We start from the raw sequence: 25355 nt of genomic DNA on the forward strand, positions 1-25355 counted from the left end.
GTATAAATCACCTTTAAAAAGTTATAGTTAAATTTTAAAAGTTTAACAAGAAGTATGACAATTATTATATTCTTGAGTAGCAGTTTCACATTTCCATTTACCATAATTAACCATTTCTTTAAGTGCAAACGTACGAATATCAATTCCCTTTTTAGAAATGGACTTTTTTCACTTAAAGCAACCAAAGATTAATCCATTACCTTTATCATATCGCGCTCAACTCTCTTCCAATCTGAATCAACATTTTCAGGCTCAGAATCGCTTAAATTCATCTCCAGAAAACTATTTTTGTCGAATAACCTATAAATTTTGGGCCTCAAAACAAAGCCTCCAATGACATTTGGAAGTTACGAACCAGTCAAAGGCGGCTCGTAATTGAGATGGCATTAAAATAAAAAATATATTAATGAATATAAGCTAATTCTGATATTATGTACATTTTAATTATATTATTAACCATCACTGTTAATGAAGAGCACGATATAAATCTGTATTTAGAGGATTAAACAAATAAAGATAGATTTTCAATCTTTACTTTCTCACGCCAATGACTCGAACTAGCCCCAACGCGAAGCAGGACACGTCAGCCGAAGTGTGACACTGACAACTGCCAATTCATTTGTTTTTATATTTCTCGTATACCCAGAAAATACCTTTTCTCCGGTTTCGTGGCGGTTTTCACCAACATTAAATCAATCTGTTTAGACATAAAATGTATCCCAAGACTGCTTTAACGATATTTGTGTCATTCGTCCTCTCGGCGCATTGTATATCGTTTAACCTAGAGCCCAACACCCAAAAGTGTTTAAAAGAAGAACTGCAGGGCAATTTGCCAGTTATTGGAGAATTTGAGGTCTCAGAGCAACCCGGACAACGTATAGACTATATAGTAAAGTTGTGTGTGTTTTTTGGGATTGTTTAATACTGTAACGGAATTTGCAGGTGACAGATTCAAAAGGGTACATTCTAGCCCAACGGCAAGATATTTCCAAAGGAAAGTTCTCCTTTAACACTGAGTCTTATGATATGTTTGAAATTTGCTTCATCTCAAGGATACCCCCAAGTATGTTGTACCAAAGCAAATTTCCATCATAAACATCTTAACTTTTTGCAGACCAGAAGGGTAATACACAGTTAGTGACAGTGGTCACCAAACACGGAGTTGAAACCAAGAATTATCAAACTGTGAGTTTAATTTTTTGTTATTAAATGTGTTGTGAATTAAATTTTCAGCTGGAAGATGCAGCAAATCTGAAGCCAATTGAAATTGAGTTGAAAAGGTTAGAAGATCTATCCAATGCCATTGTGCAAGATTTTGCTTTTATGCGGAAGAGGGAGGAAGAAATGAGGGACACCAATGGTAAGGTATATTTATTAAGTGTATATATTTTTCATAGAAAAAAACATTTTTGTAGAATCAACAAATAATAAGGTACTGTACTTCTCCATATTCTCAATCTTCATTCTCTTGGGTTTGGCAACATGGCAAGTGCTTTACCTTCGAAGGTACTTTAAAGCGAAAAAATTAATAGAGTAGTGTTTAAGTTTAAAAAATTTGATTTCCCCCCTTTGGTTCAATCTCCAGGTGAAGAATTGTGGTTTACTTTAAAACGTAATTCTGTTTTTTTATATAAAAGTACCATCAATAAATTATTTTGTTAACTCACAGCATTTTCTCTATCCAAACAAAAATTCTTATATACAAACATTTTTTATTCACAAAAAAAACCTTACTCTAAACTCAACAAACCCTTTTCCCCATTTATTTCAGTATTCTTTCCATGCTTCAAGTAAAACTCCCACTTAATATGAGCAAACAAAACATCAGTCACTAAAAATATCTGTGATATTGCATAGGCCAGTGTCACTCCAAAAAAGAAATTTGCATTAGCTGAGGCACAATAAATCCATAAGTGCCACAATACTGGAGCAAGGCAGCTGGTCATTAACAAAATTACACTGATAACAAAGCTTTGCTGACAGTATGAGTAGAGATAAATAAAGGTTGGAATAAAGCTCAACACAAAACCCAAGTCACTCAGGCAAGGGTAGGATTTAAAGATTGATATCAAGAATAAGAGAGCAATAGTCAAGATAAAAGGCCTGTTACGGAATGTTAAGGTTAAGGGCATTAAGTATAAAATGGTAGCATTAATTTGGAATGAATAAATGAATAGTTCTCTGAAGTGGTCAAACATTTCAGTAAAGAAGTACCAGAATAAACCAATGTTTGGTTGTAAGTCTGGGACTGTTAAAATGCAACCATAAACATTTCTTATGAAACTAAAGTCCCTGCCAAACATGCTGTTATAATAGGTTATCATAAATAAAAATGATAAAAAGCTTAAAACAACTAATAATGCTTTAAACACACTGCAATGTATCTTTACAAAATATGTTGTTAAAGGAAAGATTAAGATTACTGGATATAGAGAAACTGAAGCACAGACTGCCAAAGCAAGACTGCTAACAATAATACTGTTAAAGAGCATTCCAAATATAAATAATGATAGAAAAAAATTATGAATCCCCATTGTGGAGCACCCCACACAACCCAGCAATGTATAAGGATTAAACAAGATCATCATCAAAACATATATGGGAACTTTAACTGGGTAATCCATCCCTGGTAAGGTCTCGATCACATCTTCAGAAAACGCACTTTTATCTCTGTGTTCCTCCTCAAATTTTTTACTATATTTCCTCATAGACAAATAAAGCAATAGTCCAGAACCAAGGTCGAAGGCAATGAACATAAAATATACATTTTTGAACACATAGTCGAGCATTACATTATAAAACTGTATAGCTAACGGAGTTTCGTGCAGCAGGTCTCCTTCGTAAGGGTTGATTCCTCTGGAGAACAGGAACGTACCCTCTAAAACTCTTTTCCAGGAGCTCAGAGGGGTGGAAACCTCCACATGATTGGCGATGATGCTTTGGTATTTGGAAATCATTATTATATACCGCAGTACTGCTGCGGCAAATAGCAGCACTGCTACCTGAAGCATTGTAGAACGTTGTGGCTTAGGGCTGAATGGGTTTATAAAGGGTTTTTGGGACATTTTTCAAGGGAGTTTATTCAATGTTAAGAAAAAGAAGACATTTTTGAATTCTGAAAGTGAGGTTATACCGGATAAATGATGTTCGATCTTTCTTTTGATATCCTTCAACGTAGATTTGTTAACATTTATTAAAATGTGGCAACGTTGCTAGTAGTTTTATGGCGGTTGTTTATAATTATTTTACAAAAAAATTAAATCTTTTTTTTTTTAATCAGATCTAAACTAAACACAATAAATTGAAACTAAATAAAATGGTAAAAAAATTTTCTCCGAAAGTGGAATATGTACCATGCATTATCTAGTTGATTTATAAATTGACATACATCGTTGTCAAATTTCATCGGTAAATGAAAGGCAATGTTGTACTTAATCTTATAAAACTTACATTTTCAAACTTAACTCCATTATTAAGTTTACGTTTTATTTACTGGTTTGATGTTTACTTTATTTTTGACTGAAAGATTGAATAATATAACTTTGGAGTTTTTAGCGAATGTTTGATATATATCTGCTTTATTTTGTTACCATTTATGTGCAATTTGAATCTCAATCGATGGAATGGCCACAATTCAGATTAAACCAAAGAATGAACTGAACCGCTTGAAATTCTAACACTATTTCTAAAACTTACAATAATGGAAGAGAAGAAATCTGTTCTCCAAGAATTCAAACTAGACCCAGACAATGAGCTGCGTTTCGAAGTAGAAACAAAAGGTGCAAAGGTATACCTAACCCTCAGAAGTGGTTTGGCTGAGATCTTTGGCACCGAATTAGTCAAAGGCAAAACTTATGAGTTCACTTCCGGAGCCAAAGTGGCTGTCTTTACTTGGCAGGGCTGCACCATCGAAGTAAAAGGCAAAACTGACGTTATTTACACTGCAAAAGAGACTCCTATGGTGTTATATTCTAATTGTCATGCTGCTTTGGAAACAATGAGGACTGAGAGTGAAAAAGATAACAAAAGAGGTCCTATTACTATGATAGTGGGGCCTATGGATGTAGGAAAATCAACTCTGTGTCGGATATTGTTGAATTATGCTGTTAGAATGGGTCGCAGACCTATTTATGTTGATTTGGATGTAGGCCAGGGAAAAATCTCAATTCCTGGGACTGTTGGTAAAGCCTTATTGAAATTGTATCGAGGATAAATTATCTGTTTTTGTATGGTTAGGGGCACTTGTGGTGGAACGTCCTGCTGCAATTGATGAGGGGTTTTCTCAGGAGGCTCCTTTGGTGTATAATTATGGACATAAAAGTTTTGCTGCTAATCCAAAATTATACAAAATGATCATTGACCAATTGGCAGTTACTGTTAAGGAGAGATTGGATGTGAATAAGAAAAGTTAGTGTGTGATAATAATTAAGTGTTGTGTCATATTGTGGGTCTTTTAGCAAGAAATTCGGGAGTTATAATAAACACCTGTGGATGGATCAAAGGGGATGGTTACAAGCAGTTGCTAGAGTCAGGAAGGGCCTTTGAGGTGGACATAGTCTTGGTTTTGGATCAAGAGAGACTTTACAATGAACTGGTCAGGGATATGCCCAATTATGTTAAAATAGTTTTTTTGCAGAAAAGTGGAGGAGTAAGTTTAAAAAGATATCCCTTATTATGAGTCATATGACCCTGTATCAGATTAAATATTTTAACATTCATTTTTGAATAGTTTCACTATGCACATTTAAGCAAATAAATAATACAAAATGAGTGTTGCAATATTATGAATCATCCTTAAAACTGTTGAGTATTCATGATGCAATTTTGATCTATCAAGGTAGTAGAGTTGTCCAAAAACTTCCGAAACGAGGCCTGTGACCAAAGAATTCGTGAATACTTTTATGGCACTCCCAAAAATCAACTCTACCCTCACTCATTTGACTTAAAGTGGTCTGAAGTGAAGATTTTCAAGGTTGGGGCTCCAGCTTTGCCAGACTCCTGTCTACCTCATGGTAAGAATTTACTTGTATTTTCTGAAGGGAAGTCCTATGAAGAGTCAATAGGTATGAAGCCTGAGGACTATCTGACAAAACTAGTGTTACTGACACCTAATGCAGGTATTTTACACCACATTCTTGCAGTCAGTTTTGCAGAAAAAGAGGATGAAGATATGATTTTATCCCATGTCTCTGGATTTGTTTGTGTGTATGTATTAAAAACGATTTTATGCTGCAGAAGTATTTAATAGCTTTACTTAGGTCTAATGTGGATGTCGAGAGGCAAATCATCACACTACTCTCCCCACAGCCAAAACCATTGCCAAACAATATTTTAGTGCTTTCAGATGTACAGTTTATGGACAGTCATTGAATTATAAAATACAGAAGAGCCTTGACACATTGTGAAAAGGTTGTCGTTTTTAAGAGGCTGCAGTTTGGCAGGTGACAAGTTGGTAACTTTAATTATATTTAATATGATCAATAAAACAGTTGGAGATGTGGTTAAAGCAGGTATTATAGTCTGGTCCTGTTACAAAAAAGATTCCAATCCTTGTTAATGATGATGATTATAGAGTCAACTATTTAGTTTTTGCTTGTTCTAATTAGGAATTTTGTTTCTTCATAGGCCATTACTTAAAGTATAAACAAAATATTATGTAGGCATGTAATGTTTTAAAATGTTTTTAATAAAAAATGAGTTAAAGCTAACAATCACAGTTTTGTTAATCCAAAGTGAAGATACGGGCTGCAATATCACTTATAAGCCAATCAATCCCATCCAATAAATTTTCTCCAGTTACAGCACTACAAGACACTATTTTCCAGTGATGAGTTTTGATTTTATCTAGTTCAAGAGCCTATAAAAACCTTCCTAAAACTGCTTTTAAATGCTCTGAAAGTAACTTTACCTCCTTTAACTGTTCAATGTCAAAAGCCCCTGGTAAGTCTTGTTTATTTGCAAAAATTAGTAAAGTTGCCCCTGCTAATCTCTGTAGAAACCTTTTACATTATCCTTGAGAAATGTCTAAAATAACTTACCTCTTCTAAGAGAAGTGCATGTAGCTCATTCATGCAATCCTGCAACCTTCTTTTATCTGCACTGTCAACAACCCATATTAGTCCATCTGTACATTCGAAATAATTTCTCCAATATGATCTTAGTGATTTTTGTCCACCTACGTCCCACATATTAAGTTTAAAGCTGAAAATTCAAATTTTTCTGTTTAACACATCTGTTTAAAGATTCATAATTTAAAATGAAATTTTGAATCATTGACATAAAATTATCACTGATCTTACTCTCTATGCTCTAAAGTTTTGATATTAAACCCCAAAGTGGGTGAAATGGTGTCTATGGGCTCCCCATTAAATCTTTTTAGGATTGTTGTTTTCCCAGCATTGTCTAGTCCCCTATATGCCAACGTTAAAGAAAATATACAATTCGGAATAGTAGCAATTAGTATTCTGTGAAAGGATACAGTATAAGGATTCTCATTTCCTTTTCTTTTTGCTTAATTTTCTTTAAAACTGTTAAAAAGCCCATTTTTAAGCTGTATATTTGAGACGTTTAAGGAAAACTACAAAAATTAAGGTTATGTTTATATCTTATTGTCAACGAAAGACAAGGTCAAATAAATTACTATTCAAGACATGAGGTGCAAAATATGGCAACGTCGAAATTTAAACGAAAGGTGTACGCTACTGGTTAGCACATTATTAGAGGCCAAAATCAAGATCTCTTGAGTAAAAATTTACCGCCTTGACATCTACCATCGCAATGTCAGAAAGCCAACGAATATGCGTGTGCGGCAAACAAGGGGCCAAAGAACCAGTGGTCATCACAATAACAACATGTAAAAATAAAAACTGCAAGATTGAAAGCGGCATTTGCGTACCACCGACACCAAATACCGCAGAGGCCCAAGACACGACTTCATCACCACCATCAGTATCAGCACATCTAAGAGAGGAAAGTAGGGAAAGTACTATTACTGCTGGTAAATCCCAGAATGGTGCGTTAAAAACTGAAGAGACAGATAAGGGATCGACACATGAGCCTACAAATGGAGTTGAAGGTCAGGGAGAGACAAAGCCAGAAGCTACTGAAGGCATCAATGGCGAGGAAGATGATATGATAACTGCTCTAAAAACAAGTGAAATGAAAGCTTCAACTCATGAATCAATACTTGAGCACGATGTTCATAAAACTCAAAATTTTGAAGAACAGTCAGTTACTGAGACTTTAAAAACACAATGGGAAAGTCAAGCTTTTCAGACCCCACCTCCTGAAGAGCAACCTAAGGAGGACGCTGCCACTGCTCCAGAAAACGCAGTTGATGCAATACGCCCTTAACAAATTACCTACTAAAGCATGTACATTAATTAGATGCTAAATCAACGAAAAATTAAAGGATTACCATTTTCTTAGTAACTGAAATTTGACTTAACATCTTCCATTTTTGGACTATTTCTTCTAGACTAAACACAATCCCACTTCAAAGCCGAAATATTCAGAATGTCATGAGGGTAATAAACACAGCACTTTAAAGTTAGTGGTGCTGGAAGTGGATGCAGATTTATAATTAGAAATGCATATGTTTTATAATATAACTAAGTACTCTTTTATAGACACAACTTGGACTATCTAAATCAAGGCAACTCTGTATTTGATGGCAAATGCCTCGTTTGATACTCAGTGGAATTTTTGTATGTTGGGAATAAATCTATTTACCATTTTTACCATCAGTCAAAGTACCATTGGGACTATTTACTTTAGAATATTTTTTATTTTACCTCAGTTCGCGTTAAAGCACTATTAATGACGTCATCTGACGTGTACACACATGATACAATCTAACCTCAAAATCTGACAATTCCTCATATTTTTTCACAGAAAAAGATAATTTGTGCTGGACTTACCATATTTTCCGAAATTTCTCCTTTAAACTGCAAATTACCAATGTCTGAAGACTTGATGAACTGCATAGATGAGTTTTCCCTGCAGAAAAATCGCACGCAAAGCAATGGACAAGAGAAAAGTGAGGAGGACCAAGTGGACCCCTGGAACGTCGTCAGCAAATCTGAGACTGGAGTCGATTACGATAAATTAATACGTAAGTGCAATGATTTAATTTCTTGATGTAGCACTGGAAAATCGTTTGAGATCTTGGTCCCCTATAAGAGATTCACATTGAAGCCAACATGTCCAACCATAATCTGTTAGAATTTTGAGCTTTAGGTTGGTTGAAAAAGGTGCAATTTAGCTAATGTAAATAGTCAATACCAAATATAGAACATGTTATACATTAAAACACACAGCTATCTGGTTTTATTTCATTTTTACTACATTTTGATTAACATGGTTGTCCCACTGGGCCCATTCTGTAAGTTTGTGAAACTCAGAAATGTTACCATTTGCTTTGTTTTGAGACTGTTGTACCACCTATAGAAATATGAAGAACATTTTGACTTCGGGCCGCCAAATTATAATACTTAATTTTAGAGAGATTTGGAAGTTCCAAAATTGATGACGAACTTATAACACGTTTTGAAAAAGTTATTGGTAAACCAGTGCATCATCTCTTAAAGAGAGGCTTCTTTTTCTCACATCGAGATTTGCATATGATTCTCACCAGGTAAATGCAATTCAAATTGAAAGTGGAAAACATGTGATTTTAAGAGGCAAAAAACAATTATTTTAGATATGAACAAGGTAAACCATTCTACCTCTACACAGGACGAGGGCCCTCCTCCTCCTCAATGCACCTGGGACACTTAATTCCTTTTACCCTGTGTAAATGGCTACAGAATGTATTCAATGTCCCTCTAGTCATTCAACTAACAGACGATGAAAAAACTTTATGGAAAGATTTGACTGTGGATGAAGCTTATAAAATGGGGATTGAGAATGCTAAAGACATAATTGCCTGCGGTTTCGACGTAAATAAAACATTTATTTTCTCTGATTTCAATTATATTGGGTGAGTTTATACATCTTTAACAATACGGTAACTAAAATTCTATGTTCCAGTCAAAGGAAAGAGTTCTACCAAAACATGATCCGCATCCAAAAATGTGTCACTTTCAATCAAGTAAAAGGAATTTTTGGCTTTGATGACAGCACTGTAATTGGAAAAATCTCTTTTCCTGCAGTTCAAGCCTCTCCTGCCTTATCCACCTCCTTCCCGGACATCTTTGGCACCCAAAAAATTCCCTGTTTAATTCCTTGCGCCATTGATCAAGATCCCTATTTTCGGATGACCAGAGATGTATGCCCTAGAATAGGCTTTGATAAACCTGCCTTAATGCATTCCAAATTTTTCCCTGCTCTCCAAGGGGCGAAAACTAAGATGTCAGCCTCTGAGGCAAATAGTACAATTTATATGAGTGACACTTCCAAACAGCTGAAGAATAAGATCAATAAACACGCGTTCTCTGGTGGACAGGCCACGGTGGAAGAGCATAGGAAGATTGGGGGGAACTGTGATTTAGACATATCTTATCAGTATTTAAGGTAATGTAAGGTTTGCTTTTTTTTTGTAGAACTAAATTGAAGTTGTTTTGTGAAGATTTTTCCTAGAAGATGATGCAAGGTTGGAAGAAATAAAGAAAAGCTATACGAGCGGAGAGCTGCTTACTGGGGAATTGAAGAAGATTTTGATTGATACTTTAACTCCACTGATAACAAGGCATCAGGAAATCAGGGCTCAGATTAGCGATGAAACGGTGCAACAGTTTATGACGCCGAGGAAATTGTGCTAGGGTTTGCCTGCAGTAAAATTTCACTTAAAATAAGGTGGTTTTTAGTTGATTTTTCATTGCAAGATCTCTCCTGTATTATTTTTTAACCACTCTTTTGTTTTTCTTTTTACTAAATGAAAGTATTTAATTTTATTTATTGATATTTATTTATTTTGATAAAAAGAGCTGTAATTTTTAAAATTATTTCTACTCAATTGGGGCAAAGCTTTATCAAACTGTTTCAAAATTTGCATTATTCTTCACTTGATTTATAAGTATAGGAAATTGCTACAAAAATGTTTTAGATGCAATTTTGTTAATGAATTTTCTACCGTGGATTAATGAATAAAATTTAGAAAAAAACTAAAAAATTCTTTACTTACCAATATAACTGGTTTGAAATAAAAATCTACACATAATATTTGCTTATCCTACAGTAATTAAAAAAAAATGGTCTGGGCGATAATAATTTATGGAATTTACCAGCTCTTTGTGTAAAACAGTAAATGTTTAGAAAGCAACCACATATCCTAGAATCTGTTCCTATAATTGTGGACGTATACGTGACTACTACAACCACCCAGATCCTTCTGAACACCAAGAAGGGACTGACGAATACGTACCACAGCAAGGGTGATGATACAAAGCTGTTCAAACCAATTCCTATATGATTCTGTGTGCGGTGTCCCAACCATGTCAGTTATATGGGCGCCTTCTCTCACGTTAAAATAGCTCAATAAGGGTGAATACCTGACAGCCTTTCGTTCAAAAATATTACACTATTCCACCATTTTTGGCAGAATATAATTCACTAATTTTGTAAAAATGCCGCTAATAGTTTACTCCATTCAGCCCTTCTAAATCGTCAACTACTTTACTGTGTCTAAACTATAACCTTGATGATACGAAAAATAGTTATTTCCATCTCCAATTTAAACTGAAATAGAAGCATTTTATTCCGAAAAGTCTACAGGAAAGATGTGTTCTCAATGATTTTTTGCCTGAATTTAGAAAAATAAATTTATTATTATTCAGATACACACAAACCTCTCAAACTAATAATTAAACTACTTACAGATTAAATTTTTATATTATTATCATTGTTATTATTTATATCAACACCAGTCATAGTAGGTTTCGGTTTATTAAATATTTCAATGTAAACATCAAAGTTAAAGGCTTTTGTGATGTTCAAACTATTCGTATGATATTAATAGCATATGTGGTGCAAATTTTAAACAAAGCCGGAGTTTTTTTAAAAACCTGAGCATTTTGTGATGCGAATTGCGTGCCTAAAGTTTTTTAAGGCACATCTAAGATAAATTAACAAAATCAGAAATTGTTCTGTGTTGCTTTCCAGCTTCAGCAGACAATTTTTTAAGCTTAGATGATGAGCTTTTCGCATGTTTTGGTCGTTTAATGCCAGAAGGAGTAGGAAAGACGTCCTCTTTACTAGAACCCCCTAACCCATCGTATTTCGCGCTATAAGTAACCCTTTTATTGCCATTTGACGCAGCACTAGATGTTGATGGTTGCTTAAAGATTGAGAACTGAAAATTGTCATATAATAAAAAATTTCCAAAAAAATTTGCAGAAACTCTCACTTTATTGCCTGTAGCAGTCTTCTTTGTGGTTCTTTGAAGACCAAAGATTCCCATACTGGAAGGGGCAAGTGGAGATTCTTCAACAACAATTGTGTCTATTGAGTCGTCAACTGACTAAATCCTCAAATAAAATAAGACAATTGAACCAAAGACAGAAAATAAATTACCTGACTGCAAGCAGGATCTAAAGGTGGTGTATGTGGGGACCTATCTCTAGTCCTGTCAACTCTTGGGGGGGTAAATGATTCAGAAAAATTTATAACATTGCCATTATGCCTGGAAAGCACTACTGGAGTTCTATTGTAATTGACAGGACTCTCAGCGACTATTCTTTGAATACTATTATTCACACAATCAGAGCTTCTGTTTTCTTCAAGTCTGACAGTAAGCTGAGTGAATTTGTTTTTCAAGAAATTCACTTCCATCTCATAACTAGATTTTAATGATATCAGCTGCCTCCTAAGAAAAAAGAAGTTGAATAGTAAATTTGGGGCAGGCATATTTCATACTTTGTCTCATCCAATTTGCATTTCATATCATCCATCTTCCTCTTGCATTGCAATAATTCATTTTGAGTCTTTTTGTGCTCATGCTGTAGCTCTCGCTTTCTTCTATCAGTGTCTACCAGAGACCTTAAACAACATTTTAACATTGGAACACAAAACTAACAGAAATTTGGAACATTTACTTTTTTAAAGTGGCAGCAAGTAAGGCCAAAGACTCGACATTATTTTCATTTCTGATGATATCCTGTACTTGTTGTTTAGTCCCACTTACAGCAATTTGAACATTTTCCAATCCTTTAATTTCATTTTTTAACTTGGTAACTTCATCCTTTAATTTATTACAATTTTTAACTTGTCCTTTAAAGAATTTAACCTGCTCTTTTAGAGCTGCAACTATGGAATCATATGTGCGTTCAGAAGTCTCTAACTCTTTCACATGTAGTCTGGATGCTTTAGATTAGTATTGAACAATCAAACAAGAAAAGAACTTACAATAATGCTTTGTTTTTATTCTCAATCTCCTTATTTTTAATGGCGATATTTTTCATCTCTTGCTCCTTTAGTTTCATAGAAAACTCTATGCTGTCCAACTTGTGCTGGAGCACAGTGACATCATCTCCAAGGTCTTGAGATTGAGCCACATTCACATACAATCGCACCAAGGACTTTGTTGAGACTTTGTTGCGACATTGGGGGCATGTCTTCGAGCTGAAACACTCTGTGACTATATGGGGAGGAAAAAGTGCTTTTTAAGCGTACTTTTCGAACCAATGTAATAGACAGGTGTAGTGGAAAATGTGTCCACATTGTGTGCTATAAATGTCCGCGCTGGGGGTGAAAAGATCGCTGCAAATCACACAAGTGATGTGCATTGTTTAGGGGCGTGTAGTAAGGTGGACAGTTAGGTACTAAAAGCTTAGGGACATTATAAAGATCGACACCAGTATATTGGAAATAGGGACTGACTAATAAAATTGATATTTCAAAAAAACGTAATTTAAATTCTGTGAAAAAAAAGACTTCCTTTAACGAGCATATAATAATAATAATATTTTAACCTAATCTCAACTTTGACAGCTCAGCTGCTGAAGTGAAGGTAAATTCCTGGTTGCCTAATTTTAAAAAAACCAGCATCTTTGCGTCAGGTAGTTACACAGGGCTATTTTTAATAAACCGCAATTATGCGAAAAGCATCGTCTTTTCTCAAACTCGATTTTTTCAGACATTGAGGGTGAAAGATAGCTGTGTTATCAATTATAACAACTTTTAGACTGTTTGTGCTTCAATTAAACATCATATGAAGTAACATTTAATTCAAGAACGCTCCTACATAAATAAAATATACTACCACAAATTGACTTTAAAAAATCACGTAAATTCCTATTTAATTTATTTCATTTTTCTGCAAAATTGAATTACATTATCTTAAAAAAAAAAAAAATTAGTGACAAGGCTTATTATGCATTTTCATAATAACAGTTAATTAAAGAAAGGCTGTATATATTAAACTATGTTAGTAAAACAATAATCAATCAGTGTACATCCAAGACTTCATTTCTCCTCTTTAATAACTTTTCCATGTTTCATTTCCCAACACTTGGCCATACCCTTCTTCAGTCTATTTATATGCTGATTCATGGAATAGACCTCAAATGTTTCAAAAAAATCTATTAATTCTGCTAAAGTCCAACTGGCTTGAGCTTTCTGCATTTTTGCAAATTCACAATATGGAGCGTGTTTTAAATGTTCAGACCACGGGTTGTCCCCTTCTTCCCACCCGTCTAAGGATTTATGGCAGTAAAAGCACTTAACTGAATCTGGATCTTGTCTTGAGCCTACAAAAATAAACCCAGCTTCTGCCATCTAAAACAGGATTAGAATTGAAATGAACTGATTTGTGGAACTGAAAACTAGGAATTATTAAGGCTTAGTTGTTGAATTGTTGAATCTTGGTTTAAATTTCACTTTTAAGGTCAATAGGGTTGGATTACCTTCTGAGCGCTGCATGGTGAGTGTTGCTTAAAGGGCCACAGTTTATAAGTTTTTAATCGATTATTCTCGTGTAAATATTCGTCCTAAAATGTGATTTTCAGCTTTTGTGGAAGCCAGGCTTGGATCAAGGAACAACAACTTACCACTAATTCTACTTGTTCTAATAATTTAGCTATGATTTTGCTATGCATTTTAGTTAATATGATAATACAATTTGTGGCGAATTAATGCTATTTTGTGAGGGTTTTCACTATTTCATATGAACTTTTTAAATGTTATTCTTCCCAACAAAAATAAAACAAATAAAACCCAATGACGGTTACATTTAAATTTTAAGGTTGACAGTGCTCAGTTTGACAATTCTAGAAGAAAGATTTCACGCTGCTTCCACGATATTCACTGTTGTCAAGACAAAGATATCGTTGTTTGGGAAGGATTAGAAAACAGACTTTGACATTTTGACGTTCTTTCTGTCTGTCATTATAAGAAAAAAGTATTTCCATTCTTTTATATGTGAGTATATCATCTGAAGCATATAATGCAAAATAAATTTAATTTCATGGTTTTAGTAATTTTTAACATAATAACTAATTATTAGCACTAATTTAGTTATATTTATAACCTCATAGGTTTCTGTTGCGTATTTAGAACATTTAGATTTTGTTAAATTATAGGTCCCATGGTGTAATGGTTAGCACTCTGGACTCTGAATCCAGCGATCCGAGTTCAAATCTCGGTGGGACCTTAGTTTTTTTATTTATCTAGTGATATTAATTTAATATTATAAGGTAGTTAACATAAAAGTAATTTATTAAAATATTAAAATTAAAATTTTGTAAAAAAAATATATTTAATTTTATTATACAATAAGTTTGTTTTTAATAAAATAAGATTTTAATATATACACTGATAAACCAATGAAATAAAAAAGAAAATTAAGTTTCTTAGTTTTTTAACCTTGCTTACAAATGATGAAAATTAATAAATTAACATTAATTTCAAATCTACAATTTTACAATACCTTCAAAACCAAGATTAACGAACGTGGCATCCATGGCAACATTGCCAGACCAGCTGGCCTCCTGTGTCGTTTTCTGGTTTGCTGCATCTGCGCACGACTTCAACAGACAATCTCAGTTGCTTTCTGTCATTTTCCACGCATTTTCTTATGCCCTCATTTTTGGTCCGTGATCGCCAAAACAAAGAGCTACGTTCAGCAGAATGTACACAATTGAAAATTAGTGTTTTTCAGCATTGCCATGCCGTGGTACGACAACCTAATACCGGACTATATAAAGAAGAATGTGTGCACTTGCTTGATCAAGCGCTACTTGAGTAAATTCATTGAAAATGAAATAACTCGGGACCAACTCAACTTGGACTTGTATAATGGTCGGGCCACTGCTGAAAGAATCAGCCTTGCTGTCGAGGTAAATTTCCATCTTCCCCATCAAGAAAAACGCGTGCAAAGTCCAAAATTGTAGTGCTTACATGCCACCAAGTGGTCTTAAATTTAAGTGAAACATGGTCATGTTTATTGTTATTGAAAAAAAGGTTCATGTTTTCAATGACATTCCATAATAACACTTAAAACTGCGTAGCAGCGTTAAAAGCACGTTTCATTCAATAGGAAAATTCGGAGGTTAAATGACAATTTTTAAAATAACTGGCCTAAACTTAAGCAGGAAATGAAAATAGATTTGATTATTCAATATTGAGTTGAATTTTGTAAGTTCATTGTTTGCCAAGTAACATCCAGAAGAGCTTACTTATACAGATTTGAACCACTTATTACCTCAGTTATTAAATAATTAATTAAATACCACTGCTACTCAAATAGAATAGAGAATTCTTTGTATAGTAATTCAGAGTCAAGAAAAGTAAAGTTGTAAAAATTGAATGGTCTACATCACCCAAAATTATTCCTTTCTATGTTGCTGCTGGTATTGACACTATATTTTTAAGTCATAATGTGACCCTAGAAAAGGGGTAGAGATATATTCCTCTGATTATGAAATATGCAATCATTCTGATAGCCATTCTCATAATTTTGAAGTTAGTTCTAAAATATAAAAATAGTATCTTGAAAGTTTCATGTGTTTCAAATGTTAAGCCCCAATATTTGGTGAAAACATAGAGGTAGAAAACTATACAGGGTATAACATATTGTCATGGAGATATTTCAGATAGCATGTATGTATGTATTCCAACCTATTTTACTTTTATCTCTTTATCCATTCAGTATTGAACAGCTTACTGTGTGAAAATAAACATTCATAATTGTATGTTTTTATCGTTATTTTACTTTATAAACTAGGCCCTTAATGAACTGGGTGAAACTCAGAACTGGCCCATTGAATTTGTGGATGGCTACATCGACAAAATCCACATTAGCATCCCCTGGAAGTCAATTTTCAACAACTCCACTGAAATTGAAATATGTGGCTTGAAAGTCACTGTTCAACCAAAGCAGAGAAAGGAGGATGGTAATGCTTAATATACAACTTTGCTTAATAACCCTTATATAATGGTTTACAGCCACCTCTATGTTCGAGTCCATGTGGAACTCTATGACAAGCTCCATTCAATTAGCAGAAGAGTTTGTCAAGGAGGCTGCCTCTAAGAAGGAGAGTGATAATCAGTCCATTGAAGGAATTGAGCTTTTTGCACAAACTATTGATACAGGTGATGTTTAATATATTATCTTTTTGTTAGTTTTTTTTAACATTAAGTATTTTAATAGTTGCCCGAAGGATTAAAATTAAGCTAACTGATACAATAATCCAAGTGGAGCATCTCCCCAAAGAAAGTGAGAAGGGCGTGGGTTTACTTATCAACATAGACTGGTGACTTCTCTCTCTCTTTTTCTTCATGCAATTTTTTAATGATTACTTCATTAGCATGGAATATTACGACGACTTCAGCATAGAAAACCAAAACAATGTCGACACTTTAGACCCCTCCAAACAAGACTCCAGAAAAGCTTATCTTGTAGACTCAGTTACAACTAAAAACGTGATTTTAAAAGGCATTCAACTGTCCACAGTGGAATTCTCCAGTGGAGACAGAACAGTATCTAGATCCCTAATTCGAGAAGATAGCCGAGAGTCCTTGAAAGACGACGAGACGTTCTTTGAGACTGTTGAGACTGGAAGTAAAGAAACTGATTCTGAGCCAGAAATTACTGAAGAAGGCTGCATTAGGCATGTTATTCTCTGCGGAAAATGCTTCAGTAACCAAGAGGTGAAAATCCGGCTGAAACAGTCTGAAACCAATAGCGGCCCCAAGGTGGCTATTGAGCTGAATTTGGGTTCTTTAGTGCTATTTCTGTCTCCGAGACAGTTTCACATTTTAATGGAGCTGGTAGACGGGTTTTCTAGTCCGGATTTGGAAGACAACAGGTAGGAATACAAGTAGAAAATGGTTGGGGTAAATATATATGTGACATTTTGCAGTAATGTAAATCATAAGCAACCTCAGCCTAGACCAATGACTGAAACAGATTATGAAAGGGTGGAGGAACAACTGGGGCAGTTAACAGGCAATAGGAACTTTCCAGGTTTGGGGCTATTGCACGGACAAGGGTGGTCGTCGGGAACTTTAGGTGAGGCTCTAAATTTTGATATAATTTGATTTGGATTGGGAATTATTATAGAAATTTGGTACTGATAAAAATCAAAATCTGAACTTTTACATTACTAGTGAATGAAGAAACTGAAGCTCATTTTTGAGTTATTTTATCTTCTTCCAGAAGAAAGTATGGATAGCGAGTATCTCCCAATGCGGGGTGCCACTAGCACCATGTTTGACAGCGCTATGAGCGGTTTCAGTAGCTCAATGGATTCTAGCGTCAGCTCTAGCATGATCAGTTCGGCCACTGATGCCGCTTCACTGCTAAGAAGAAAAGGTTATTAGTTATTATTAACACTTACAATATTGAAATTAGGGACAACGTCATCGTTTCTTTTTTTTTTGTTGTCACTGAGCATCTTCTAGCAATCAGCAACATCGATTCAGACCCCACAGCCGAAATTTCCCACTTCCAAGTGCGCATCGCAGTTCTCGCTGTGATTTTGCTGCATGAAGATTTGCTAGTGCAATCCTCAAGCAATGAAAAAGCTCTAGTTTGGCAAATGCAGTCTCTAGCCGAAAAGTTCTTTAATGGCATCGATATGAGTACATTTATCGGGGTGGTTAGTGAGGGGTTTGAGAACGTTCACAAAGCATTTGAGAAGGCTTGCAATTTGAACCATTTAAAGTCAGTTTTTATCAATTATTTCCTAAGCTTTTTTGATGTAACCAAGCTATTGCAGGCTGCTTGCTTCACCTTTGAAGCTCGAAGGCAATGAAACGACAACCTCCAGTGCCTTTTCAATTGCCGGCAGTTTAACCGCTTCGAAATTTGAGCTCTCCGAGTGTCTGTACAGTGGGGGCTTCAAGCACATTCCAATAATTAAGTTTAAATCACCTCAAAGTGCCAATATTCCGAGTACTGCTAGGGCTAACTTGGGGCTCAAGTTCAAGCATGTGCAGCGGGCCGGTAAGAGTTTGGGCAGAAAGGGAGGACCCAAGACTGAAGTATCGTAAGTGAAGCTTTTATTAGAAGAATTTAGTTTGAAATGAGTTACATTAGGGTGCATCTTGATCAGTGCTCAACGGAGTTTGACCTCTCAATTGTGGATCGAATTGCCTGCCTTTTATTCCACCCTCCAGTTTGCGGAGGAAGGCAAGATCTATCTAACTTGTGTCCAGTGCTTGGCGAACCTATCGTCAGAGCTTTGCACGATTTTAAGATATCTTGTCCAGTTTTTAATTTCAATATACGGTAAGTTTCTATACACAATCTTCAGTCTTTATTGAGTTACCTTTACCAATCATACCATTATGAATTACCAATCAATAACTTTCTTGGATAGTTTTCCCATCCCAGACTTTAGACCAGCTACAGACATGAGCAAACCTCCTTGGTGGGAGCGGAATGTGCGTAGTGATTTTATATCTCTGGTGCTCTACAACGCTAACTTTCACACACAATTCCAAACTGGTCAGAATTTCAGTCAATTTGATGTCGACTGCAAGGAGTTGGGCATATTTTACCATGAAAGCGAGCTTGCTGGAGGGGTGCATATAGCCCGTGCAGGGTTTGAGGATAAACCTTTAAGTTCTATGCAAAATCCCAATTTGCTTACCAAGTATGTTTCTCTGATTGAAGTTTTGTGCACTTTTTAATTAAGATAATATTAGGTTGTCCATTAAGGTGTTTCCCCAAAAGGTGGACGATGAAGAGGAAGCGATTATGGACCCCATGACGCACTCTTTCTATGGTGCTTTTGAGAACCAGGGAAATCCTGATCCTGGGCCTTTTGGTGCTAAAAAGGTTGTGCACAAAAGCGACACTCCTCATAAAAACGTACAAAAGGGTATTTTCCTTAATATAATAATTAACTATATTCCAGCCGATATTTTACTCTTGTAGATGCTTCTGAGGAACAAGTCATCCCAGGAGACAACACCGAATTGGAATCTTTTGTAAAATCCACAGTGTCGAATGCTCAAATCTTAGTTGAAGTTAGTCTGCCAGCTGTGTCAGTGCAATTGGAGTCCAAGCACATTTACGAGTTGATTTACAATAGGATAAGTAACGATTTGCTGTTGTGGGAGCCTCAGGCGCCCAGGCCCAGTACAAGCAAAAGCCCTGTGCTGGTTCAGTTCGGGGATTTAGCGCTGGAGCAGAATTACGTGCTGGCGAACAGCGGATTTCATTATGGTAAGTCAAAAAGCTGTTGGAAAGAATTTAAGGAAATATTTGTGCTTGTTGCAACGTCGCCCTTCAATACGTTAAACAATGTTGCCAGTCAATCATTGAGTTACTTCAGAAGTTTGGTACATTTTTTTACAGAGTCAGAGAGCGATTCCAGTGACGAAGACATCACAAGTAAGGTCTTCCACTCTGCATATGACAGATACCGCAATAAGTTTAAACACACAATAAAGGACGCTAATCAAAGCAGGCACAAAAAAAACAGTAGTCAGAGTGCTTTTGTACTTTGGCTGAATATTGAGGAAGGACTGGTCAGTTTGAACCCACCAGTTCGGGATATTTCTGGAAACGTTATTCCAGGTACGTATGTATCATTGTATAATGAGAATTTTTTTAAATTGTAAATTAAACAATTAAGGCCAACAAGGGGAGCTGGCGCTCCATGTGAACCACGCCACTATGTTCATTGTAAGCGGCTACAAGGGTGATAAAGACTTGGGTTATGTATGTGTTCAAGTTGGTGACGCTCAACTATACCATTGTGGTGAGTTATAAAATATAGTTAAATGTTACAATCTTTTTTCCACTCGAATTAAAGATATTCAACCCACGCCAAATACGAGCGCGTCTTTAAAAGACGCAGATGCACTCCTTGGGAATCATCTATTTCCCACCATTTATAAGTCGGATCAGAAAAGCTTCACCTCGTCGACGAGTAGGGGTGGGGATCGCGAAATGTTCACCGTAGCACTTAAAATTCAGGCCAACCATGAAACGCACCATGTCAAGGTTTATTTTGGCTCTGTGGTTTGAACCTCTTAAAGCTTTAATATTCTTTAGGTTATCACGGTTTCTCTCGGTCTTAATCGGGCGACTTTGCGGCACAAAATGGGCAGTTCCTGGATTTCGCACCTCATCGATTATTTTAACGTCACCGATTATCCCCTGCAAGGCTACGTGCCCAAAGACGTGCTCACAGAGCTTCATTTGCACATTTGGGATTGCATCATTGATTATAGGTAAATGAAACAAGTCGAGTTTATTTGTCAACGGCATATTTTATTTCCAGGCCTCTTCATTTGCCCCTTCGGTCGGCTATTTCAATTGGAAGCTTTAGCATATCCAGTCACTTAACTGCAGCTGCGAATACCTCAACTTTGACCATGATTTTCGAGGATTGTGGCCTGTTTTTGAGCGAAAAGGCCCCACCTAAAGACGGCGTTCCTTCGCAGACTAAAGTGGATCTACAAAAGGACTATGTCAATGTTATCGAAATTGCCCTGTTTGAGATCAGCATCAAAACCACAGATAAGGTACTTAATTGAGTCATTTAATAAACATAAATATAAATATATAAATGCGCAGCAAAGCGGCATCAATCCACATATCGATCTGCGCACCTCCATCAACATGCTTAACATCAGAACATGTTCGGACAGCGGTCGTGCCCTCTTCCAGTTGTTAACGTATTACATTAACGACGGTGATTTGACAGTTACGGCTCAACACCAGCAGCAAACTGAATCGAATTCGTCAAGTCCCCACAAGGTAATGGAGGACGAGTTACTGAGCCTGGAACAGGATGATTGTAGTATCAGTAAGAGTCAACAGGAGCATATTAGTGAGTTGCTAGAGGAGGCGATGGAGGAGACTACGACAACTGGCGAGAGTAAGTTTATTAAGGGGAAGATTCATTTTACAAAAAAAAGCGAACTGCACCGTGACTTTTTCATGAATTATTATACCAAATTGATTATTTTTATTTAAACTTGCAGTGGAATCGGCGTATCTCTCAACAGGCGCCAAACTCTTCTATTTCCCAGATGAGAAGGAAACGCTACAGGAACTGCCAAACCATATTATTCCTCAAGTGACCACCGATTTAGGAGATATTAATGTATACCATTTCGGCAGTGGCAACGACCAAAATGTCGACGAAGATTTTTGCTTCATCGGTGACGACGCCATATTACCACAAAACGGCAGTCCCGAAATTACGTGGTTTAGTCAAGACGTTAAAATCATCGAGAATTATATGGCGAAACCTGACGGAAAACGAGGTAATAATTATTGCAATTGACGGACTGGGGAACTCATTACGCTAGTCGTTTTATTATTACAAATCTTACATATTATATTTAAATATCATCTTTTTCTTAAGACATTTTAGCTCCTCCGAAGAACTTCCCGACTCCCACATCTCGCTATACTCTTTGCGATATGTCGATAGTATGGCAAATGTACGGGGGCAACGATTTTAAGGCTCAAAAAAAAGAAGAGGGTAGCAAAAAGGAAGTCAGATTTGCGGATAAACAACTGGGAGACACCGTCACCTTTTCGAACAAGGATCACAGCCGCGTAAACTTCACCAAACCTAAAAACGATCGTACTAGGAATTTATCTTGGATTCAAAAAGGAGGCCTAAATCGAGATCATTCGGTATTGATGGAGTTGCAGTTGAGTAAGGTTTGTGTCTGCCTCAATCAGTTTTTTGATGATAAATGCTTTGAGATTTTAATTACAGGTTAGGTTCAGTCATGAGGTATATCCAGATACCAGCAAGCAGGCCTCTAGACAAGTCCTGTCGGTGTTCAATGTAGAGGTTAGGGATAGATTAGCGTCTAGCCAGATTAATAAGTTCCTTTACCATTATTCTAGTCATGCGCTACCCAAGCAGTCGCATTCAAACATGGTGAGTTTAAGGGGGACAAGCGAGAGTTTAAGGTAAATAACGTTTGTTTTAGGTGTTAATTAAGGCTTTACATTCGAGGCCAGACCCTAAGGTAAATCAGCAGGAATGCGATTTGAAGATATCCTTGTTACCCATTAGATTGAACATTGATCAGGATGCCCTGTTTTTCATGGTCAACTTCTTCAAGGAATTGGGTGGGGAAACAGTGGAGGAACCCTGTACTGGTGTGTACAACATTTTTTTATCAAAAACTTGATTATTTGTTAATCTTTTATTGAGTATAGAAGGCCTTAAAGACAGTCCACTTCAGTCACTACAATCCATTCAGTCGCATAAGCCGCCAATAATGACTACATCAATTGATAGTGAAAGAGAAATCGAACAAAAGGCCAAGGAAGTGGTGACCGAAAATTTGATTCTATTAGAGAGCAGATATCACACTGAAGAAGTCAAGGAGGAATCCAATGCTTCCCATATTTCACCTAGTGACTCGGCTCCCATTTATTTCAGGTAGGTATAATAATTTTATTAACTAGTTAAAATCATAATAACATATTTATTGTGTTTTTTCTTTATTTAATAGGCACGTAGAATTTTCTAAAGACGTGCTGATCCGTCTAGATTACATCGGCAAACGGGTGGATATGAGCCACGGCTCAATTGCTGGTTTGTTATCTACACTAAAAACGCTTAAAAATACTGGAAATAATTGTCATTTTATTTTAAGGCCTTCTAATGGGACTCGCATACCTAAAGTGTTCAGAAATTACACTGAAGCGAATCGTCTACCGACACGGTCTACTAGGGTTTAATAAATTAATTGCGTTTTTGCTACAAGAATGGATAGCAGATATAAAGAAAAATCAATTGTCTACCATATTAGGAGGTGTGGGTCCTATGAAAGCTGTTTTGCAGTTGTGTAAGTTATTGTAGAAGCTTTTCTGAAATTTTTGAACTGGTGTTTTTTATTATTCTTTTCAGTCCAGGGGGTGTGGGATTTGTTTTGGCTTCCCATTGAACAGTACCAGAAGGACGGTAGAATTGTTCGCGGGTTACAACGGGGTGCCAATAGTTTTACTACCTCTACGGCCATGGCAGCCTTGGAGTTGACCAGCAGATTAATTTATTTTATACAAGTTAGTTAAATTTTTTTTTCAAATAAAATATTTAACCCAATATTTTAGTACACTGCAGAAACAGCTTATGACATGCTCTCTCCTGGTCCGAGCCTACGTACTAGACGCATGCAAGCCCAGCGTAAAAACCGCAAGAAGCGCTACCATCAACCTCAAGATATCAGGGAAGGGATAACCAACGCTTGCATGGCAGTCAAAGAAGTAGATTTCAATGATTATTTGGTAAACGCACAAGTAACTGTGGATATGTAGGGTTTAGGTGAGACTGCTGACAATATCGTGCAAGTGGCGACAATCGAGAAGGAGCAGAAGGGCATAAGCGGGGCCGTGGGTGCGGTGATGCGTCAAATTCCTCCTACCATAGTCAAGCAGATTATTATCGTCTCAGACGCCACCAACAACCTCATTGAAGGGGTACAAAGTCAGCTAGTTCCGGATGCCAGGAAGGAAGCCAATGAAAAGTGGCTGAGCGATTCATAGGGGTTACAAATTAACTTGAAACTGATGTGATATTTATTAATGCTAGAGATTTTTAATTTTCTTTGGAACAGAGTTTTGTCAGAAATACCCGGATTTTGATACTTAGTTTTGTGTGATTTTTCTATATTTTACAGCGGGTGCGTTTTGGTCCTGATCTCTATACCTAGGAGTTTTAATATAATGATGCGAAGTTTGTAGTGTGACTGGTGATTTAAAAAGCGGCAATGTTACATGTTGTTAATTTTCTGTGTAAATATGGATATTTCTAAAAAGTAATTATTAAATGAATGTTAAGATATACTAAAGCAAATATATTATTCTTTTACCATTGATGAAAGGTTTTTATTAGAATATCGCAGTGTGAATAATGTTGATTTAAATTATTAAACGCAGAAGCACTCGCTATATACATAGATCCAATGATGTAAATTGGGTTGAAAATTTTAACCGAGTTTCCCAGTGAAAAAATTATGCCCTCTACAGGTATTAGATTTATTAAGATGAAGTACTTACAATACACTACTCAAAGAATCCTATAATCTTTATGTGACATTAATTCACAATAAATTCAGACAAAATTTCTTCAATACCTCGTGTTAACAGCATGACAACGTCTTGGCATACTCAATATCACCCTATCTATAGCATCCTCTAAAAGCTGCTACAGCTCGCTGAGGACGTTTCGAAAAGCCAAATGAACCATATACCATGAACACGCGCCATGAGCGGATTGAGTTGCCTTTGCAGCATGTCCCATACGTGTTCTATGGAACTCAAGTCGGGTGATTGTGGAACCAATTTATAAGGATAATGTTATTGTCCTTGAACCAACATGTGAACAATTGTTTTGCATATAAAGGAATTCGAGCTAGCAACATATGCAAAAGGAAGTACCGCAGATTAAAGCATGTGGTTTTAGTACCACACTTGGTTCAGCGTTTATGATAAACAAATGAGCTTGGTTCAATGATACAATATGATACCACTTCATACCATCATGGAATCTCCTCCATAATTATGAACTTCTTGAAAATGGCTTTCTCGATCTAATTGTCCTGTTTCACACCAAACGCGTTGCCATTCTTCTATACCACGATTTGCCAACAATTGTTCTCTAAATTATTTTAATTTTAAGGCTTATTATTGATTTTTTATTGCTCCATGGATTTAATGTTTCTCGTGGAGTACTCATTTAGTCTTAGAAAAAAGACTCAAACTAACCACCTTGGCAGACGAGGGCCAGTAATTAATCTAATAACACGGTTTTTCCATATTTAATAGTTGTGCAAAACTCGGTGCCAGGCGCCGCGGGCGTTGTCACCAAATTTAATTTGCTACACTCATAAGACTTACGATCAAATTAAAAACGAAACTGAACTTACAACACTCGAATAATTTGAATTTATTAGAACCAAGTTTGGAAAGTTTATTACGAGAATCGATA

General features: G+C 36.0%; 8 protein-coding genes and 1 non-coding gene across 10 annotated transcripts; 5 read left to right on the plus strand and 4 right to left on the minus strand.

Moving 5' to 3' along the window:
* The first annotated feature begins 598 nt into the window (after positions 1-598).
* bai (Transmembrane emp24 domain-containing protein bai) lies at positions 599-1662 on the plus strand. The gene is made up of 5 exons (XM_066406587.1): positions 599-889; positions 943-1063; positions 1115-1185; positions 1234-1360; positions 1416-1662. The coding sequence occupies exons 1-5, from the start codon at positions 713-715 to the stop codon at positions 1535-1537; spliced, it is 618 nt and encodes a 205-aa protein (XP_066262684.1). The 5' UTR covers positions 599-712; the 3' UTR covers positions 1538-1662.
* A 68-nt stretch (positions 1663-1730) lies between these two features.
* PIG-U (phosphatidylinositol glycan anchor biosynthesis class U) lies at positions 1731-3111 on the minus strand. The gene has a single exon (XM_066406584.1). It carries the CDS (start codon positions 3063-3065, stop codon positions 1731-1733), a length of 1335 nt encoding a protein of 444 aa, XP_066262681.1. The 5' UTR covers positions 3066-3111.
* A 405-nt stretch (positions 3112-3516) lies between these two features.
* Positions 3517-5646, plus strand: cbc (crowded by cid). The gene is made up of 6 exons (XM_066406585.1): positions 3517-4181; positions 4237-4407; positions 4458-4648; positions 4838-5012; positions 5064-5205; positions 5259-5646. The coding sequence occupies exons 1-6, from the start codon at positions 3701-3703 to the stop codon at positions 5368-5370; spliced, it is 1272 nt and encodes a 423-aa protein (XP_066262682.1). The 5' UTR covers positions 3517-3700; the 3' UTR covers positions 5371-5646.
* A 39-nt stretch (positions 5647-5685) lies between these two features.
* Arl2 (ADP ribosylation factor-like 2) lies at positions 5686-6610 on the minus strand. The gene is made up of 5 exons (XM_066406588.1): positions 6479-6610; positions 6300-6410; positions 6039-6201; positions 5909-5989; positions 5686-5857 (listed from the first exon to the last, which is right to left on the minus strand). Exons 1-5 carry the CDS (start codon positions 6541-6543, stop codon positions 5723-5725), a joined length of 555 nt encoding a protein of 184 aa, XP_066262685.1. The 5' UTR covers positions 6544-6610; the 3' UTR covers positions 5686-5722.
* A 1334-nt stretch (positions 6611-7944) lies between these two features.
* Positions 7945-10059, plus strand: TrpRS (Tryptophanyl-tRNA synthetase). The gene is made up of 5 exons (XM_066406586.1): positions 7945-8113; positions 8503-8635; positions 8702-8980; positions 9031-9513; positions 9569-10059. Exons 1-5 carry the CDS (start codon positions 7960-7962, stop codon positions 9759-9761), a joined length of 1242 nt encoding a protein of 413 aa, XP_066262683.1. The 5' UTR covers positions 7945-7959; the 3' UTR covers positions 9762-10059.
* Positions 10060-10811: 752 nt separating this feature from the next.
* On the minus strand, positions 10812-12912 carry LOC136419962 (E3 ubiquitin-protein ligase TRAIP-like). 2 transcript variants are annotated; one of them, XM_066406571.1, is made up of 7 exons: positions 12610-12909; positions 12343-12558; positions 12033-12293; positions 11854-11976; positions 11512-11803; positions 11345-11458; positions 10812-11290 (listed from the first exon to the last, which is right to left on the minus strand). In XM_066406571.1, exons 1-7 carry the CDS (start codon positions 12720-12722, stop codon positions 11054-11056), a joined length of 1356 nt encoding a protein of 451 aa, XP_066262668.1. In that variant the 5' UTR covers positions 12723-12909; the 3' UTR covers positions 10812-11053. The 2 variants fall into 2 exon arrangements, with proteins under 2 accessions (XP_066262668.1, XP_066262669.1); XM_066406572.1 differs by lacking the exon at positions 12033-12293 and having other exon boundaries at positions 12610-12912.
* A 458-nt stretch (positions 12913-13370) lies between these two features.
* LOC136419782 (baculoviral IAP repeat-containing protein 5-like) lies at positions 13371-14154 on the minus strand. The gene is made up of 3 exons (XM_066406323.1): positions 13986-14154; positions 13842-13925; positions 13371-13713 (listed from the first exon to the last, which is right to left on the minus strand). Exons 1-3 carry the CDS (start codon positions 14031-14033, stop codon positions 13402-13404), a joined length of 444 nt encoding a protein of 147 aa, XP_066262420.1. The 5' UTR covers positions 14034-14154; the 3' UTR covers positions 13371-13401.
* A 361-nt stretch (positions 14155-14515) lies between these two features.
* On the plus strand, positions 14516-14587 carry TRNAQ-CUG (transfer RNA glutamine (anticodon CUG)). Its single transcript has one exon. It is a non-coding gene; the product is annotated as a tRNA-Gln (tRNA).
* Positions 14588-14976: 389 nt separating this feature from the next.
* Positions 14977-24248, plus strand: Atg2 (Autophagy-related 2). The gene is made up of 29 exons (XM_066407005.1): positions 14977-15272; positions 16160-16328; positions 16381-16527; positions 16586-16688; positions 16743-17243; positions 17298-17446; positions 17594-17749; positions 17839-18100; positions 18156-18425; positions 18476-18667; positions 18759-19034; positions 19087-19262; positions 19319-19609; positions 19742-19963; positions 20022-20147; positions 20202-20392; positions 20444-20622; positions 20673-20916; positions 20969-21272; positions 21379-21663; positions 21765-22069; positions 22128-22295; positions 22348-22519; positions 22580-22805; positions 22879-22961; positions 23023-23214; positions 23277-23431; positions 23480-23632; positions 23684-24248. Exons 1-29 carry the CDS (start codon positions 15102-15104, stop codon positions 23909-23911), a joined length of 6096 nt encoding a protein of 2031 aa, XP_066263102.1. The 5' UTR covers positions 14977-15101; the 3' UTR covers positions 23912-24248.
* The last annotated feature ends 1107 nt before the right edge of the window (positions 24249-25355 follow it).

Source organism: Euwallacea similis, chromosome 3 (assembly GCF_039881205.1).
Source record: "Euwallacea similis isolate ESF13 chromosome 3, ESF131.1, whole genome shotgun sequence".
NCBI lineage: Eukaryota > Metazoa > Arthropoda > Insecta > Coleoptera > Curculionidae > Euwallacea > Euwallacea similis.